Source organism: Limanda limanda, chromosome 7 (assembly GCF_963576545.1).
Source record: "Limanda limanda chromosome 7, fLimLim1.1, whole genome shotgun sequence".
Taxonomy (NCBI): domain Eukaryota; kingdom Metazoa; phylum Chordata; class Actinopteri; order Pleuronectiformes; family Pleuronectidae; genus Limanda; species Limanda limanda.
The window spans coordinates 23,432,807-23,454,091 of NC_083642.1; the positions used below are offsets into that span (position 1 = coordinate 23,432,807).

At 40.3% G+C, this 21,285-nt stretch overlaps 1 protein-coding gene across 1 annotated transcript in view; it reads left to right on the top strand.

Moving 5' to 3' along the window:
- Positions 1–16,513, top strand: part of LOC133005600 (vitamin D3 receptor A) — a 75,900-nt gene extending 59,387 nt beyond the window's left edge. Inside the window, exons 5-9 of the mRNA XM_061075333.1 lie at positions 541–640; positions 1,877–2,054; positions 4,097–4,248; positions 4,843–4,959; positions 7,635–16,513. Of these exons, the coding sequence (XP_060931316.1) occupies positions 541–640; positions 1,877–2,054; positions 4,097–4,248; positions 4,843–4,959; positions 7,635–7,888 (801 nt within the window). The 3' untranslated portion in view covers positions 7,889–16,513. The remainder of the gene's footprint in view (positions 1–540; positions 641–1,876; positions 2,055–4,096; positions 4,249–4,842; positions 4,960–7,634) is intronic.
- The last annotated feature ends 4,772 nt before the right edge of the window (positions 16,514–21,285 follow it).

Consider the following 21,285-nt stretch of genomic DNA (forward strand, 5'->3'; position numbering starts at 1 on the left):
AAGAGTCCTTGGTCAAGGTCAAGACACCCTGAATTTCCCCTCATAGAAAAGTGCTGCCCGTAGATGCACTGGGGATGAATGGTTAATAAACTGTACTGTAAAGCGCTTTGAGTGGTCTTCAAGACTAGAAGAGCGTTATTTACACACTTGTTGTAGCTTTTTGAGGAGTAAACATAAAGAGAGCACACATTTTGATTACAGAACTTACTTTCTTCAATCTAGACAAATAATCAAACAGCGTGTTTGAGTTTATCGTCTGGTTTTATACAGACCTGACAAACTTTATACACACCTGTCAAACATTATTTTTGAGTTCATCATCTGGTTTTATACAAACCTGACAAACATTCGTTTTAATGTAGCCTTCCAAAGACTTAGTCAGGTTCTGATTCCTACAGCCTGAATAAGAATAATGGAGTTAATATTTGTATTTGATTCCTCACTCCAGGTGGCACGGATGAGGAGCCCAGTAGTGCGTTGAGTTGTGACTGTATTACAGTGAGGATATCAATATCTGTGTGTGTCTGTGTTTGTTTGCAGCCTCCAGTGCGTGAAGGCCCAGTAACACGCAGTGCCAGCAGAGCGGCGTCCCTTCACTCTCTGTCCGATGCCTCCTCTGACTCATTCAACCACTCTCCCGGTAAGACACCTCATTCTCCTCTGATGTTTGATTGATTGGTGATTCAGGGTTAACTTAACTAAGGTCCCCTAGGAGATCTGTCGATTTCAAAACACAAATATGGCAGTAACTCTAGCGCGATGGTCTTTCTGTGCCTCATGCTGAGCTTTACTGTTCCAGTGAAAAGCCATTCAACATCTACGTATGTGGGAACAAACTCTACTCATTTTCTCAGCAAGGTTACACTGTGTTGCAAGCTCTATTCATCGATAAGACCTATACACATTTATAAATGTACAGTAATGACCATGTGTCCTAAAAATGTCACAGGACGATTTTATTATCTGACTTTGTTAATTTGTTTGCATCCAAATGCAATTTGCATCAAATGATTTGTCGATTTTCAAAACACAAATATGGCAGTAACTCTAGCGCGGCGGTCTTTCTGTGTCTCACGCTGGGTTTTACTGTTCCAATGAAAAGCCATTCAAATTAATTTCTAAAGCTGTTTTCAGACATGACCTACGGGTAAAATCCGGAGAATTGGCTACAGAGTTTACCCCTAGCTTGGCCACTACACATGCACAACACAACAGGAGTTTTTTTGCACAGACGCACGCGTTCACAACAGCATCAAATCCTCTGCATTATTCAGGCCAGAGGTGGAGCAGCAGGCAGAGGCAGGAAGTGACTTCGCTGCCTAGATCATCTGATCATGTTTTACTTCTATTTAATGTTGCTTATTGTTGATATAGCCATATATCCGTTGTTTTTTATTCCTCCAGGACTAATATAGTAATCAGTGTGTCTGTAGGTCAGACTGTCTCAAGAATACCTTGAGGATATTTCCTCAAATTTTGTACAACTATTGACTTGGACTCAAGGATGAACTGATTCGATTTTTGAGTTCAAATGTTTATGTTTTTCCTGAAAGGGAAATCTTAAGATCAGCTTGAGGGAATGTCATCCAATTTTGAACAAGCGTTCATTTTGACAAGAAGATGAACTGATTACATTTTGGTGGTCAAAAGGTAAAGGTCACATGGCCGTGCGTTCTTTTGAACTCATAGGGCTGATTAACGAAGTAACATCGTTGGCTTCAGTAGCAATTTGACAGGCAACATTAGTCAGGCGGAAGTGAGAGGTGAATCTGAAATTTCAATGTGTTCTTTTTAATCACTTCCTTACTCTCCCCATCCCCTCTCCTCATTCCCTTCCTCTGCCTTTGTCTTGTCTCGTCATCTCCTGCTTAAACAGAGTCCGTGGACACCAAGATGAACTTCAGCAACTTGTTGATGATGTACCAGGATGGCGCCAGCAGTCCAGACTCCAGCGAGGAGGATACTAAGCTCTCCATGCTCCCTCATCTGGCCGACCTGGTCTCCTACAGCATCCAGAAGGTCATTGGTTTTGCCAAGATGATTCCAGGCTTCAGGTACCAATTAAAACAGACTATGTATATATCATTGTTTATAGACAAAGGGATCCATATAATACAATCTTAGCTGATCAATAATAAAATAATTGTAGCCCTAATTCAACAAACTGTTTAAATGGCGAGTGAAAGTGAAATCTCTGGTACTGATACGTTGAATATTTTATATTTCTTTGGTCATATTGTAGCCACATAGAAGATTAAGCAGTACTACCCCCGCTGCTTCCTTGTTTGTACCACTCCTCTGAATAATTTGTTGACTGGTAAAATCCTGCTGCATCTAACCAGTAGCACGCACAGACACAAAGGCTGGCAGCCTGAACGAGCCCCCCCCCACACACACCTACACGCGGAGCACACTGACTCACTGCCCACATGTGTGCAGCTTATTACCAGGGTAAGACGAGATGTTATCATTGCTCCCAAACAAACAAGCTCTTCCAAGAAAGCGGCTGGAACAGGCTGTAGCTTTCCAAACATGCTGAGTGGAGAGATGTGCACGTACATAAGACCATGTAACAAAAGACCAGGGAAGACATGTCTGCCACGTGGGTACTCATGATGAATACACGAGTGAAAGAAATGGAAATGGATCAATAATTGTTGGTCTTCACGTGGCTTTGTATGAATATCCATGTAATATTCCACTGCTGACATTGCTGCTTTGCATCATTGGTATACAGTATATATTTGAAGCCAAGTATCAGGTGTGTGTTGTTAGGCGGTAGGTAGGGGTAGAAATATAAAGTACCTCGCGGGTACTGTAGATATATGAAGACAAGTAGGTTTTCAGCTTGTGAACCCACCAAGGGTTTTAAGATTGTTTTCTTACCCTTGAGCAGTCGATGAACTCTGATTAGACCTCGTTTTGTCCCTCGGCCCTCATTTAAGAAAAATCTCCTGCCTTAGTATTTGAACATTATTTTGCCACCTATTTTTACCAATTATATCTATCTACGCTTCACATACAGCAACACTACAGTAATTCAAACTACAGCCTATTCAGGTTCATCCGCTTCAAATAAATCCAACAAAAAAAGCAGTAAATTCTTTCAAGCACATCACTATAAATCAAGGTGACGGTGTTCCCTTTAGCAACCTCTGCATGAAGCACATTTAACAGTTAACACCACCACCTTCAAGGTTTTTTTGCTGGTTTATGACCACTTAATAAGAGCAATAACAAAATTTGAACGTGATGAGAAATAAGTGGAATATGTATATGTCTCCTATTTTTTTCCTAAATTATCGTTTAATACAATTATAAAGATATCCATACCCAGGATTACTTTTGTTTTGGTCTTTATAATTTAATAAGTTGAAATCACTATATATATAGTTTTTATATATATATATATATATATATATATATATATATATATATATATACATGCATAGAAAAACTCAGAAAGCCTTTTACCCATCTTGGAGGTAGTGATAGTGTTTGGTCCTAAAGCTGTATGTGCATCTGTCAGCATGTGGAGACACATACCGCATATATACAGTAAACATGTACGACCTTAGGCAAGGGTTTGCCAAAGCCTTGGGTTGAAAGCGCTGTTACTACAGTAAATCATAAATTCTCTATGCATGCTGTCATTGTTAGTCTTCCACTTGCACACACATGTACAAGTGAAGGCAACCTTCTTTAGATCGTAAGAATACTTATTTCAAAACAGTGTGGACATTTCATCCTGGACAATTTTTCATACTCGCAAATATTTTTTGCTTTAACCCCTGTATTTATTTTATTGTGTTTATATTTTACTTGAAGTCAGAGAGGTTTAAGTTAAATAGTTGTCAAATTATATTAATGTGAAATGGATCTCACTTTGCTTCGCATAGATATAGAGGGAGGGAAACGTTTTATTTTTATATAATACATTTTACAGCCTGTACTTCTATACTTTAAAAAAGGTAAAGGTTATACCAGTTGTTAGACTTGACTGTGGTTTAATACAAGTATTTGTACTTCTCCTTGAGTAAAGAATGTGTTTACTTTAGCCACCTCTGCTCATACTGTGTCTGTGTGTTTATTCCAGAGATCTGACAGCCGAGGACCAGATCGCTCTGTTGAAGTCAAGTGCCATTGAGATCATCATGCTGCGGTCCAACCAGTCATTCAATCTGGAGGACATGTCCTGGAGCTGCGGAGGGCCCGACTTCAAATACTGCGTCAATGATGTCACAAAGGGTTGGTTACATCTCACCGTCATAGTAGTGAAACGGGACCAGTAGCTTGGTTTCATGTGTTCTAACTGCACCTCATAAATCACACACAATGAACAGCATGTTCAGACTGATAGATATGTGACAGAGACTTTGCCAATCAACACACACACAAACACACACACTCACACACCCTGTTTTCCAAGTGTCCATGTTGGCTGCAACATCAACCACGCGTTGATAAAATGTTAAGTGTGCATTGTTGCAGCTGATGACACAGCTGTGATCTCTTTTCCCCCCACTCCATATAACCGACTCTTACAAGGATCACCCACACGCTGCTTCTCTATGCAGACTTGCACATAACTGTGAGGTTTCGATCAGGTATTTTCATGGAAGCAATAAAGCAGCCACAAATACACACACTCTGTGCTTGTTCACTCGCACATGCAGGACAGGAAGTAATGTTCTCTGTCAGGGATGTATAAACATAGCAAGAGAGAACTGTGATTCTCCTCTGAAGCCCCTGTGCTGTAAGTGTGTTTTCATTCATACGTTAGTAGGAAAGCACAATATGTTTCCCTGATGTAACACACTCTCTCCGTGTTGTCCTCTCCAGCGGGCCACACTCTGGAGCTTTTAGAGCCGCTGGTGAAGTTCCAGGTCGGTTTGAAGAAACTCAACATGCACGAAGAGGAACACGTGCTGCTCATGGCCATCTGCCTGCTCTCCCCAGGTACTGCTTGTGTGTGTGTGTGTGTGTGTGTGTGTGTGTGTGTGTTTTGTGTGTGTGTCCATTTACCCATGAAAAGCTTTTCCTGATAGACAATATGTTCAGATTTACAGTACAGAGATATAAAACATCACATCAGAAATTAATATTGGGTTAACCTTTAATGACAAGTGAAAGAACGTAATTGCCTAATGTGGCCTTCAAGCAGCAGTTATCTGAAAACATTTCACCGACTGTTTGTTTTCACCGTCTAACGCTAAGGTGAGTCATCGAGTGAGAGCGTCCTTCTGCCTCAAGGCTTGTCGAACATTATTCCACTGCGGCTCAAGCACCAATCCTTTCTAAATTAATAAAATAGAAAGTGATGAATACTCAGCTTGCAGGCTCTTACAGTAATTGCATTATTTCAGTGTATATACAAGTACATTCTGGTCAACATCACTAAATTACACATTATTATATTCGGCTTTAGCCAAAGGCAAAGAAGAAATAACTCAATTAACTTGAACAACAGACATTAAACTACAATGAAAGGTCCATATATATAAACCAACCACAACAATTGTCAGCTCAGTCTTCATTAGTGAACCACTATTCATTTATATTTTTAAATACTTTGCTTCTACTTTTCATGACAGTTTTAATCCTCAAACAAATTTGTGTGACATAAAACTGTTGAGAGAACATATGTTCTGCTGTTCTTCACACATGATAAACAACTCCGACAGCGTGGTGCTATTGTTTTGTGTGTTAATGTAAATTGTGGTTCTGAAGCAGAAGTTCTTTAATGTTCTGTCTCTCTGTCACATACATCTTAGCTGTAATCCAATTTTGATTAAACTTAGAACTTTTGGTTGGGGGTAGGGTCTGGTCCTGTGCTGTTGATTTTTTTCAAACAAGTCAAAGGTCACAGTTAGGGATCAACGTCTTAACCTATTGCAATTAATAAAATAGTCAGAGGTTTCACAGGTGTATTACCAGGAGGGAAAATTAATTTAAAATGAGCAAGACTGATCAAACGAAAACATGGCAGCAAATCCTAGCTGTTACTATTACTATAACTATTCCCAATGATTTATCCAATCATTATATAGCTTGGTGGATTGCTTCACACAAGTTCCTTTTATAGCATCATTAACAATAACTACACCACACATATGCCCGCAAAATAAATGTGGGTTAGGTCAGGTCCTCATCTTACAGTGGCATTATCATTGCATTATTTTTCAGGCCTGCATCGCACTTTTAATTACCAAGTTTTAATAATTCCATAATTAATAACACTGATATTTGAATATTCCTATAATGTAGCACATATTCAATAGTTCAGACTGCATGCAGTGTAATTATAGCATCCCTCTGAGGGCATTTGTAGGTTTTCTAGTTACATATCAGCAAACTTCATCCTTCATCTTTTAAAGCCGACCCTATGATGATGACAGACCCAACCAGCTCCACACTAAACAGAACAGATCCCATCTGATCCAACCACATTTATTTTGGTTTCTTCCAACTTAAGATTGTGCTGCTAACATTCATTGGACTTCTTTTAGTTCTCTTGGTGAAATTCATTCTTGCAGCTTTGTGCTGCTTTGTGAGTGATGGATTTCTCCTTGGAGAGTGTCTGTAGAGGTTGACTTCATGTAACGTCCTTCACTCTGTCTGAAAACCACAGATAAATCCTTAATGCAAGTCTGTAGCACTCAACTGTCGGCCTTTCTATGTAAGGTTGATTGAACATTGAATTCAAGGACGTTTGCTTTCTATAATTATTGTTCTTCCTACACCTTCCAACCACTGCTGCAACTGTGTTTCAGCTTCTTGTCAGGGGCATTCTGGTGCTCTTGTGTTCTCAACCTTCTTTTATTCGTCTCTCAGTCTGGTTTCTGACTTGTTGAAGTAGTTCCTTCAGTGTGGAGCTGAAGCATTAGCTTATCATGCCTACCCTTCATACCCAGAATAATCCAACTAGCAACCCAAATGGGACCTAAAACATAACCATGATGACAACTCTGTTGTGTATTTGTTAATCATTTTGTTTTTCAAAAATGTGTAAATATTAAAAGTTAGCTATAATTATTCGATATATTTACCTCTTTTACAAAAACACAGCTGTTACATGTTTGTGTGAACAGATCAGCATCAAATTGTGCCTGTTTTTGCGTCAGAAAATGTGTTAGTCCATGCAGAGTGCCACTAACATGTGCACTCAGGTCTTATCTTATTTATCCTACAATAAACACTATGCAAGTAATGACAAAGTGAGAGCCTGTAAAACAGTATTTATCTTCAAAGAGTAATGGCAGAATATAGCATTTTATAAAGAAGCACAACAGAAAGAAAGTGGTTGTAATATTTTATAGTTTGTTCTGAAACTGTACAAACTAAATACTGTTTATTGTTTAACAGTTGGGTTAGATCTGCTTTCATTATTGAAGGGTAGTTAAGGGAGCAGCTACAGCTACATTCAGTTTAACAGTGACCATTACAATATACCATGATCACTATTCATTAACTTCCAAAATTGTGTTTGCAGCAATAGCTTAACTTTTAATGTGACCGATGCTTTCTTTCTCTCTCCATCCATCAACCTCCCCACCTCAACCTCCCCTTCTCTTTGACCTTCTCTCCTGATGTACGTTCTCTTATTTTCCACCCTCTCCATTTTCCCGTTGCAGATCGTCCAGGTGTCCAGGACCATGCCCGCGTCGAGCAGCTCCAAGACCGTCTGTCGGAGGCGTTGCAGGCCTACATCCGCATCAACCACTCGGGCGGACGCCTCCTCTACGCCAAGATGATCCAGAAACTGGCCGACCTGCGCAGCCTGAACGAGGAGCACTCCAAGCAGTACCGCTCGCTCTCCTTTCAGCCGGAGCACAGCATGCAGCTCACCCCGCTGGTGCTGGAGGTGTTCGGCAGCGAGGTGTCATAGCAGAGAAAGAGGCCAGCACGTCCACCTGTACTCCCTCATAACACACAGGATGATTAACCAACCCTTTCCACCGTTTCCCCCAAGAAAACCTGGCATTGATACATCTCTGGACATGTGGGAGAAAAGACGGATAATCAGACAGATGGTAACATTCACCTCTTCATCTTTGGCCCATTCTCCTCTTCTTCCTCCTGACCTCTAGGAGCGATACTCAAACGCCTGGACCTGTGGATTTTTTGGATTTATGACACCTGATGAGGCTGTGGATCTCTGCAGCACTTTGACAGGCTTTGGAAAACACAGTACAAGCCTCACATTTCATCACGTCATGCTGCTGTTGTGATGTCTGGAACAGATTTGACATCCAGATCCTCTCCACATCCACAAACTCCAGATTTGCCTTCTCTCATCACCACCTTTCTCCGGACATCACTTCTAGATCTCTGCCATGTTTTTACAGTGGAGACAGCTTGATGGAGGTGACTGTCACGTCCTTTTATTTTACCATCATCTTTATAACATCTCTTCAGGTTCACATCAACAGCTCCATCAGTTACCCACGCTGGCACTTGTGAGGGACAGATACATTTCTAGCAGTGTGACTTCACTTGTGTTACTTAGTTATAAACCATCATTGATCTACAGTTTGTTGACAGCCAATACATCCAAATATATTCAACATCAACATGATGAGCGATGGGCGATCTTAAAATAATGTAATTAGGGATGCACCGATCTGACTTTGCCACTCCTGGTACAGATATTGATACCCGGGCCTTGGTTAACGGCTGATAACGAGTATCAATCAAATATCAGTGTTAAATTAATAAGTGACCAATCTTATTATCAGCTGAAGAACTTGTTAGTTTAGGAAGCATTAAATACCTCCAAACTGACCCTTTGATTTTGGCTCCCTCTATGCTATGTCAGTTAGCAAAATCTACTGTTCTACCGATGTGCTGCTGATGCACGACGAATTGAACAGAATATATTGCTCCCATATATTGGCCCTATTGTCACCAATTCCCGATCCAGTTGTTCAATATCAGTGCATCCCTTTGGCGTAATTGATATACTCTGTTCGCTATTGAAAAAGTACTTTGTGAGGATGAGAGTCCAGCAGATGTCTTCTCCTGCTCAGCCCGTGTCTGTGTGTAGGAGACATCTCAGATGGTGGAAGGAAGTCTTAAGTCGGAGGGTTTGGGTGAGATTTGGAGGATTGAGTGAAGGAGATTGGAGAGATGGAGGATGGAGATGCTACAGTTGAAATTTCCTGCTCACCAGTCTACAGGGAAATTATCACAAAAAGAATGTATGTATAATGCTATATAAATATAAATGATACGTATAAGCTTATATATATATCTATATAAATATATATATAGATATATTTATGAGAGCAAAACAAGTTTGCTTTCATGAAGCTAATTGTTCTGACCGTTGTATAATGTAGAGGATTTGAAGGCTCCTCCTCAGTTGTGTGTGTGTTCTCTATGGAAAGACATATGTACACACACACAAGAAAGCACTGAGAAGTGTGTGAGGAGTCCTTCTATTTTTGTGATGCGTGTACAGTGTATGAGAATATTGATGGACCACAAGGGGGTGTGTACAGGCTCTGACTGGGGGTTCAGTGCAGGGAAGCACTTTTCTGTTGGATTTTACTCGTTATTGGACCTGTGAAGTTGGTCGACCGACACAACATCATGTTTCGTGGATAGTGATTATCCCAAAAAATAAGAAAATAAATAAATCTTTGTCCGGCTGGTTAGATTGCTGCTACGACAGTTAGAGCTAGATAGTTACAACTATCGGCTGTTGCCTCAGGGAAAAGTTTGTCTGATGATATTGTGTATGTGGTGTTTAGGCGTGTGTGTGGCGTAAGCTTACAATCATGAGACGGAGATTGTTTTTGAAGCTCTAGGATTCACTGTGATTTGTAATCATACTAAAAAACAGCATAAGTAAGCTAAAAGTCAAACTTTTTAACGATTACCCTAAGATTTTCATTCCCTAGCGTATGTTCATTAATAATATAAACTCCTCTTATGAAATGGTTTGCATTACCATACAATGCAGTAGAGATCTTAAAAAGTACATACCCATTTAATGGCTACATTTAAATAATAGTCATCGGTGTTAAAACATTGCTTGATTAATATGAACCTTGTGTGCAGTTTTTTTTTTTCTTTCTTCAGGGCTAATTCGATATTCTACAGATGGTAGCAATATAGATATAGGAGAACAATGTTTAGTTGAGTGTTTTTGAATGAAAATCCTTCAGATGGCCATAATAGCAGGACAGAAATGTAAAGACATGAGAAAGATGCTTTTTGTATTCACTATATAAACCAAGCCTCATACCGTTTTGTCACAACCTATCATTTCAACACCAGCCGCATAAGCAAGGGTTTTAGGATGTTACTTTTCAACATCACTACATATCATATCACCTTTTCTGTTGACACGGTGCATGCTCTCCCCTCACGCAGGCCTGGGTCGCCCCCTTGTGGACAAACCTTGTAAATACCACTTGCTAAGTCTGTACATAGTTAGAGATTAATGTAGGCAAAATACTAAGAGAATTCAATTGTTTGATGGAAAGATGCTCTGGAGATACAGCACTATATGCAATTAGGAGAAGGACTCTTAGGTTGTATTTAACTAGGACGGGCAGAGGTGGCAGTCCTGGTGACGTGGCTAAGTTGTTTCAAGGAGCAGTGAAGAAAACTCAGAATTAGGTTTGTCCCTTTCACAACAAAGTCACACATTCAAATAAGATCAATGTCATATCCAAAAAGATGCAGTTTTTAGTCCAACTATTTGGTTTGATGCTAAAATGAACATTAGTGCAATGCTTGGACTCAGAAACCTTAAGATGTCTACCTGCAAAGGCCCCATGTGACCGAACATTCCCAGTGGTGGTTGTGTTGTCCATTCCAACTGGCTGAGTCTCATGCATGCTCCACACACACACAAACACACACAACAGTAGTGTGTTCAATTCAATCTTAACTCTCCGGAACCTGACAACTCAGTCCGTCACCACAGGAAGTGTGCCCTCTCTGCCCGTTCCAAGCTTATGGATGTATGTTCTATTCTCTCTCTCTTCTAAAGTCAATCGATAAGCTTTTGACAATTATACAGTATATCCATAATGTTTTTATTTTGGTGAAAATCTCTCTTCTTTTTTTTCTTCCTGTGTTTTGTTCTGTTCAAGATTGTCGATCAATGTGTTTCAGAGTTTGCTTTCTAGCTTGTGCTTGGCTCGCTGCACTGGGACGTCATTTAAATGAAGCAGGAATGAGCAAAGTGGACTCCTGGAGACTTTTCTGTCTCCAGAAGTGCAAATGAACAAGCTCCCCTTGTTCTCGTGATTTCAGTGAAAACATAATAGCCATTTTCAAACTAACGATGTGGCTTTAACTTCATGTGCAGACAGGGAAGGGACACTGGCAACCGTTCTCTTTCTTTTTTCCTACTGGAATAACTTGTCAGTGCGGCCATGTTTCACCTGGATCCGTCACCTGAGGGGAAGGAACACGGCAGAGCTGAGTCTCTGTTAACGGAAAAGCGGTCCCAAGCTCTGTATTCAAAATGAGAAAAAAAGCTGCATCTGCTTTTCTAGAAGCACGGTGTCAAACACAATCGAGTGATCATGAACTAACACTGCCTCAACGGACCGACACAGGATTTAGCCAATGGACACTATCGCAACAGCATGGGCGTGCCTCTTCATTCATCACCCAACCATCTAACCGCCTCTTCTTCTGCAATAGCCAATTACAGCAGGATTACTCTTCATAGCTTTAACTTGACAGCCATTCAGGCTCTGCTTTTTCTGGGAAACAGTGGCGCACCAAGGGCTGATGGGAGTTTGGCGAGAAAGCTGCTTTGGGAATCGGACGTTTTCGAAGACACGCATGACGATACAGAAATGACGGCTTCTGTCCCTCCCAGAAAAAAAATCCGAGTGGACATCCAGAAGAACTGTGTATAAAATGTATTTTCGCCACAGGCAGACGAAGTAACGCGGTGTACAGACAGAGGGCGCTGTGACTGATGAGACGTCGCCTCCTAAAACCCAAAGTGTGACTTTACTTTTCTCACTACTTTGTGTGTTTCTCTCGCATTGCAGCTCTTGACATTTTTACAAAATAGTTGTTGAATGACATACAAAAAAAAAAGTGGACTTTTTACTTATAACATCAACACCTACATCTGTTAGAAAAGGAATGCAGGATGGGATGAAGGCGGGGAGAGTCTGCTCTGTTGCCAGGGTTCCGAGAGTGAAACCTCACCGATCTAACTTTGCTATGCTGCTTGTGAACACGTTGCTGATTCTCCTCTGTGGGTAATTTCTTAAATTTCCATCATTTTTAGCTTGTTCATGGAGAACGCTGTGCCTGCATGACATGTCTGGCTTTAGCGTTTTGACACTTAACGTTAACACAAGGACAGTAGACTATGTGAGGAGATGTTAAAATGGACCTGAGCAATGTGGACGTCTCTCCCCCCCCCCCCCTCTCACCCCTCCTCCCCTCAACCCAGGTCAGCAGCTCCACCTCAGTAGCCTTACTAACGGAAACCTCACTCAGCTGGAAACATTGAACAGATACCTCAGTAATTTACAGAAATACTTATTACCATAGCTTTTAAGGGAACCAAACATAAACTCTCACACACACAGACACACTACAACTCTCTCCTCAGTCTTTGCAGTGTTATGACGTCTCTCTCTCTCAAACACACATACAGTAAACCAGTTGCCAGTTGTTTTATGATGTAGAAGATTGTCCAGCAGAATCCTATTGCCAGTAGGCCAGTCAGTTTATAAGGTGGATCCCAATGTTTCTAAATGTTAACGATCACTCTCCAGTTTTTCTGCTTTACTCACGTGATCCTTGTCTCTGCCTCATTCTGAACTTTCAGTCTTTGTCGTCTCTACGAACAGGCGACGTGCGTATAACCAAACATACTACCTCTCCCTCCTGCACATACATACAAGCATATGTTTAATTTTTTTGTCGAAGCATGACTCTTTTTTTTTTTTATTCTTATGAGGCATCCGTTTGAATTTTAACACTAATTTAGGAAGGTTTTTTTGTGTATATGTACAGTTTATTCCTTTTTATATCTTTTCTCTTTTCAAATGCTGGATCATTTTTACCTCAGATCTCACTACAAGCCTACAAATCTTAAAGTCAGTTCATCAGAGGCCTCTTGGGCATCACCACCCAACTGGACTGGCAAAAATAAATTTGAGAGTCTCTGCATGGCTGTGTTCACATAGCAGCTAAAAGAGCCCAGCTTCTTAATTTATGTGACACAATTCAACCTAAAAAAAAAAAAGATGATGCATCCTTCAATAGAGAAGTTAACTAGACATCAGTATATACTCCAAAACTGTTATAGTATAGTCTATAAATTTGGTTATACACTTGAGTTTGTAGTGAGACAATGACGTGAACAAGTCAAAGAGAAGAGCAGCTGAGGCTAAATACTTAATTACATCCAGGACACGGTTAGCTCAGTTACAGATCAAATATAGATGTAACATTAATGATACCTCTTTTAAACCAAAACAAGCAGGTCCAAGCAACTTATTTTAACACGAGTAAACCTGCTCAAAAGGGCGAGTGACTCATTTCTCATTGCCAACAGAGAAGTCCATCTTTCTTTCTTATCTTTCCCCCGGTGCATCATAAACGTCATCACAAACGCACTGAAAACAGAGATATCTTACCCCAAATTTAGATTAAATTAGAATTAAAAGAGACAATGGGTTGAGGAAGTCTTTGCTCAGATCACGCTGGGACCGAGATGAAAGCTGTTATGTGAACACAGCATGAAACCTCAGTGGATGTGACGAGACGTGTGTCCAGACCAACGATGCACTGAACAGATTTGGAGGAAACGGGAGGCAGGCGGTCCTGCCTCAGCAAAGCAGAGCCTGCAAAAATACTTTGAGGCCACTATACTAACATGTCACAGTAAAATGCCACCTGATTGGCAGAGGACTCGTTTGTTCTCTGGGTTTTTTATGTTTAGAGCTGAATCAATGTCTCACAGTTCAACACCCTCCACCAGGAGAGTCCGAACGCTCGGCTTGATGAAAGTGGAGTCATCGATACGTACTTATTCAAACTAAAAAAAGGGAGTGGTAGTTAAACTTCGATAATTGCTCTGTCCTAACATCTGAAATGTAAAAAGTACTGAGCCCGATGTCCTTCACTCGGTCTCGTCCTGTGCGTTTCTCTGTGGCTGTTTTCCTTTAAAGGTCTGAAAGGCTTTGTAACATTGGGATCCTGTTTTAGATGTTCTTGATACAGATAGTGTGTAATGTAGTTTTGTTCGGCTCAGCCCCCCCCCGTTTCTCAGCACTCTGCCTTCTTCTAACCTCTCACTCAGCTTCCACATCACCAGGCCTTCAACACATATGCTGTGAATGACACACGGAGCCTTCAGCGATCACTCTTTGTATAATGATGATATCACCTCTCAGCTCACAGCATGACGACCTCACGGCTCCTCTAAGGTTCATTTAACACGCTCAGCTGCTGTTGATGAACAGATATGCAAATATCACAGAGTTCATTCAGTGCGAATAAATATTTCATAATGTAATGATCAATGTTTTTTTGGAATCAAGGTAGTCATTGGGAAGATGTGGCACGTTGGGAAAAAAAGATGAAATAATACGATGTGACACCCAATCTGCCAATATAGAAGAAAGATTATTTGTTGTTTAATGTTGATAATGTTATTAGCTGTATCTAGAAAAATGACGGACCGAATGAATTACAGACTGAAAATTGAATCTTAGATGGTTTGACAGATTGTGAGTGATAGTGGCCGTAATTAAAGTGCCCATATTATGTCTTTTTTTTGTTTTGTATAAAGTTAAAGAAAACCCCTTGGTAGTTACTTTGCAACTACGTCACCAAGTAACAGGTAAAACTTGTTTGCAGTGGTGGTTCAGGTGTATCACTCGATCGCAACTGTTGCTGTAGCAACAGAGCTGATTAGGAAGCATCTGTGTAAGAGACGGAACATTAAGCAGTTGACCGATCACAAAAGAGTTGGCCCGCTGAGCTGTTTCAGATAGGGCTACAGCAGCCTAGGTTCTGAAACAAGTGACGTATAATTGGAATATTACGGCATGTGAAGATAATCTAGGAGACCCCAAATACAAATGATGAACCTGAATCTGTAAATGACACAATGTGGGCACTTAAAGGTCCTTGGCTCCTGCTGATTGGTTGAACCGGCAGGAGGCGGTGGATAGAAAGTTTCTCTTCTGCCAGAGCAGATGAGCAGATTCTATCAAGGATACGTCGTCATCTGTCGCTCTGGTTGCATTTCTCTGCTACCTCTTTAAATATGCGCTTGCTCATACACGCATGCACTTAAACAGCTGCACTCACACATGAAGATACACTTCTGCTGACTGACTGAAAAGGTCAGACAGTGAACACAACACACACTCGCTGATCAACCCACACACGGCTCACGTGTGTGCACTTCTTTCTCCCTCACCAGCAGTTATTGCCAATGATGCACTTGTGTATTTGTCTCTAAATGCTCTGCAAAGCGTGTGATGTCAAAAATAATGATCTGTTGTCATCTTTTTTTTTAACTCTGATCTCTATAGTAAGACCTGGACTAGCCAGGTGGTTAGAAATGAATTGAACATTAATTAGTTCAGTACATACAGAAAGTTTCATGTCTTTAAAAAAGAAAAAAAACAAAAACATAAATGCACATATTGCTCAGCTCAGTTGTACCTTGGTGTGCCTAGAACCCACAGCCTTATTTTGGGACAATATCAGGGGTTTTAAAGCAGAATACAGGACAATCCGCCCTCGTATTACTGGTGACAGTTTCATTGAGTTATAGTAGCTGTTTTTCCTCTCTTCATATCCACATATTTGCTAATTTCTTAAATTGTTGTATCAGTTGTAGGAGTCGGCAGTAGCGTGCTCGTGGGAGTTGTTGTCTGTGGTTCTCTGCTGGTTGTTCTTTTATTTATTCCCCTTGATGTTTTCCATTTTTTTCCCCAGAAACATATAAACCCTATCTGGTTTCTAAAAATATACTCGTTTTGATTCGTGCTGATGCAACAGTTTAAAATGAAAGATTTTGATTAATTATAGAACATCCAGCAGCAGACTGTGGCCTCCCACGGCACAGCCTACTCATCATTAGGAGAACAAAATTAGAAATGCTTCAAATCAGAGTTTATCTCAGTAGAGTCCCAAGATAAGATCCCTTTACCCCTCACCCATGCACACCACATTGCAGTAAAACCCACCAGACCTCAGTGCTTCTAGCAGAAACTTGTCTTTTAAACATATACAGTTGCCATGGCATCGCTGTTGATGGCATCATCAATAGCCCCATACCATAATAAATAGTGTTATACATACAGTACCTTAACCAATGTCTCTCTTTGTGGTTAAAAAATCACCGCCTGTTCTTTGTGTTGCTCTTTTTTTCTTTTTTTGCTCTTCTCTTTGAAGTTGATCCATTGTACTTTGATTACATGCATTGTATGTAGTAAAATACTGATGATGTTTTGGGGAAATCACAAATAAAACAGCTGTACATAATGATGCAAAACGCCCCCGGCCTCCCTGCTCTGTTTGTGCTTCGTAAAGCTCTTGTTTTGTGACGCCTGGGTTTCAAAGAATAAGGTTAAAAGCCTGGTTCACCCTAATGATGGAAGCTTGTTTTCAGTCTCAGTTGTACATGTGTCAACAGAGTGGATATTAAAACGATGTATCCATGGTAACCCACATTTCTTTCGTAACAAGTTCCCTTTAGACTAATTATCTCAAACACATTTTGGGCTTTGTGAACACAATATTTCAGGAACATCTCCAGGGATTCTCTTCAAATTTCATGCAAAGTTAACCTGGACTCAAAATTGAACTGATAAGATTTGTGTGGCCATAGGGCAAAGGTCAAGTTCACAGTGACCTCATGTTCATAGTGATATTTCAGAAACTTCCAAAGCAAATTTCATTACATGTAGCACAAACAATCAGTAGAATTAACAAAAACTGAACTGATTTGATTTTGGATAACAATTGTCATGGTCACTGTGGCCTCACAAAACATGTTTTTCTCCACTTGAACAGGATATCTAAAGTCCACCTTCAGGGGATTTCCTCAAGTTTTGACTGATTAGGACTGAATGAATAACTGATTACGTTTCAGTGGTCAGGGTGACTGGATTGTCCCCAGCACCAGGCGTCGGGTTCCTGAGCTTTTACAACCGAAGCCCTTCTTAGGAAATGTGTTTCCCTTTAGTTGACCTTCAATTTTCATGGTCTCAATCAGTGAAAATGCAAAAATAAAAATGTGAAGGAGGTTTTTAGTTCATTTAATTCTATTGTTCTTTAAAACATTTGATTCCAAACAGCTAAACATCAAACCAGGAAAAAATTATATATGAAATTAAATGCTCAAACATCCTCTGTGAAAAGGCTTACGTTTGGTGATTTATATACACAGTGATTGGAGTTGTCTGTGTCTTTACACCATTCTGGAAGAAAAACATTTAGAGAGTTCCAGTCAAATCCCCCAAAACATGTTAAAATATAACATTTCTGTTTGTTTCATGTGTTGACTTGATTTATTTTAAAGTAAAACTACAGTTTCCTGATGGCTCCACACAGATCTGGTGCAGGTGTGCAGGACCACCCCCCCCCCTTCCCCCCGTTCATGAACGCAAGTCAGAAGCTTGTAATAAATGTGTGAGATCAATGATGGAGCAAACAGAATCACAGTAACAAAACAATATAAATGTGATTATCAGGATCGATGCTCTGCACTGATGTGAGGATGATTCCTGAAGCACAAACAGCCCGACGTCCTCCCAGGTGATTAGAGCTCATCAGGGAAGTCACACGCAGTAACTTCATTAAGGTTTCAGGAAGTGAGCAAATTGGAAAGCCTGATTCCAAACTGGGCATGTTGACAGCGTAAATACTCAAAGCAATAAAATCACAAGGAGGTCTGTCGGAGGGTCGATACCTGAGGGAGTAGAAAAGGAGACGACGTGGTACCTGACACTCAGTCTGCAGTTTGATCTCCGAGCAACATCTGTCCAGGTGAGTCTGGAGTCTGGTTCCTCAGTTGAACCTTTGTTTAATCTGAGAAAAGTGCGATTTTGATTCTGTGTTTTATTGATCTAAGACAGGCAGACAGCTTGTTCAGTGGAGAGTGGTTATACAGGCATGGTGAAGACCCAGTCTTTATTTCATTTCAATATTATTTTTCTCGAGGATTTATTTAAGATCACCTTTCAACACAAAGTTGGAAGAACACTGTTTTCTAAAATACCATCTTCATGCTGTTTCTCTATGATTTATCTTTAGTGAATTTAAGAGGACTTAATTAAACATGGAGAGATCAAAATTCCTTTAAAAAATGTACTTGTCTTTTCAGTAAATCCTCAGATCTGCACCACCTTCATGATGTCTTCCGTCAGTCTGACTCAGGTGTTCCTGCTGTTGGCCATGCTCCATTTCACTACGTCACTTCCTGTCAGGTAAAACATCTCTTCAATCTCACACAAGGCTGAGAAGTCAAAAATATAGTAAAAATATACATCTGGAAAAACTGCAAACTTCAGCCAAAGAAATCCCCTCATGATTCTTCAATATATCAAAACACACTCTGTTCACACATTTTTACCAAATAGCAACAAGATTTTGATGCAACTTGATGTAAATCACTCTGAATTTGCTTTGGTGAATGAAATGTGAGAAACAAATAAACCTGCTGTTCATCTTCTTGTTGTGTGACTTCAGGGCTGAAGATGAAGTGGAGAGTTTCCTGACTGAGATCAGACACCTGAACGCACCGTGGTCTCTATCAGGGATGAATTCTGCAGACACTGTGTTCAAGGCTAGACTCACGTAAATTTACACACACACACACACACACACACACACACACACACACACACACACACACACACACACACACACACACACACACACACACACACATACACAGCAGACGGACACATTAAGAGGCCAGCGGATGATGCATTAAACAGCCACATGTTCGCTCTGTCTGGTAGAGACAGAGCGAAAAGGGAGACAATATTAAAGTAAAATTCTGTTGTCCAACTTTAATTATTGTTATTAAATGTCAAATAGACTTGCACGATTCACTTTATTTACAGCTGGGGGGAAACTAAACTTTTCTTTCAGAACTACAAACACACGTGAATCATGAAGTTTTCAAGAAGTTTCCATTGAGTGAAACATTCTAACAGACTCCATGTTTCTTCATGGCTTCCTCGCTCCACTGATACACTCATGCCGATTAAAACAGCGGCTTGCTTTCGTTTTTTTGTGTTTAATTTAAGCAAATCAGCTCTTTACCTTTGAGATTTTTCTCCTTTTCTGTCTCTTTATTTTCCACTTTGAAGAATCTGAACAAACAATGTGAATCTGTAGAGAAAACCTGACTTGTTTTAAGACAGCCATGCAAAGTTGGTCAAATATCCTTTAAGAAAGACAATAAACCACAAATCCAACTCGTAATGAGGGAAAAGTTTAAATGATATACGTTAAAATTCTAAAATTCCAATTCCCATTGATCCGTATTGATGTGATTGTCGACTTGACTGTGTTTCAGGCATCTGCTGTCGGCAGGTCTGGACCGCAGGAGGCAGCTGGGAGACATCGAGTTCTCCAACAGATACGCAGAGTTTCTGCGATCTAAAGCCAAACACGTCTCCATCTGCTCCTTCCTGCGCCGCGTGAAGAAGAGGTGTGAGACTCCAGACACCTGAGACACAAACATGTCTCCCTAAAGGGCGGGGCGATAAAACCATCACTTTAATTATCACAATATCATTTCCATCAATAGCAACGTAACAAAAGCTCAATATATGTTGATTTATTGCTGATGTATTGTACAAGCACAGTGAGCGGGTTTAACACATAGTTGGTTTTAATGATTGTCCTCACATATGTAAAATGTGAGTTTAAAACCAGAAACTTCACTCTGGAGCAAAAATGAGTATAATGTGATATTTATCACGACAGTTATCAATATTGACTTATTGATGACCAGCCAGCCCTATGTCCTCATCTCACTCTCAGCAGTTCGGTTTGACTTACTTATCTCTCTAAAGTACATTTTCATTTGGTCGAGCTGCAGATGATCCACAGAGGAGATGTTGACACAGATGTAGATATAATATCTGAGCTGATTTCAGCAACTACAATTCACAAGCAGCATTGTGAGCATTGGTGGAGTTTCTACCTGCAGACATTAAATAGTTAACTTGGTTATTGTATTCATCATTTATCATTTGTCAGTATTCTCCTGAAAATATAATAATAATAGCAAATAGTAGATAAATCAAAGTAAAGAAAACTCTGTCATTAATTTCCAAAGCCACTAGTCCAACTCCTTAACTTCTAATTGTTTATTTGTGAATGCATGAATGCAGGAAATAGCTCTCACATATTTGTTTCTGTTCACAGCGGAGGAGACGTGGAGAGAGTGAACCTCCTGCTCCAACAGTTCATGTGTCCGTCCGTCTACAACAACTGGCCGAACGACCTGTAAACAACACACAGCAGAGCCAGAGAGAGAGAGAGAGAGAGAGAGAGAGAGAGAGAGAGAGAGGATACATGTTACTGACGTGTGTGAAGCTGGAAACATGGAGGTCTTTGTAATTAAAGGAAGTTTTATGATTTACTGCGGGTGTTTGGAGTTTTTTATGTGAACATTAACAATAACTTCCTGGTCCTTGTGAAGGACACTAAATAACAAAGAGGCTATAGAAAAATATCCTTTAATCAATTAGTGGTTAAGTGCAACTTATGCAAGGCTTTACACGTTGGTAAAGGTTAAAGGTTTATGTGTCAACATGAGACTCAGACTCACATGAAAAGAACACAGAGGAGAGATCACATTTCTCCTGTGTTAGCTTCACGACACTGGCTTCTTATTTCCCCCCTTATTATATTTATTTTCATACATTTGTATTCAATTTCAATACCTGAGACACATGAGTCTCCTCTGCCTGAACCTTTAGTTTCAACTGGTACATGACTTTCAATACATCTATATGTTTTAACCCTCACACTCAAAATTTAGTGAACACATCAGATTCAACAAAAGCTTCTAACTCAGTGTGTAGGAGACCTATGTGTTTTCATCCCAGAGGCTTATGCTTCTACAGCTGTTCGTGGTCATTCATACTCAGATGTGCAATTTGAAGTGGTTGAACATGCTGCACATACACGCCTGTGGCCACTAGAGTGCACTATGATACATGAGGTAGCCATGAACCGCTCATAGACTTTTAGAGGGTCTCTGTGTTTTATATGAATGTACATATGGAAAAAACTCGACCCATA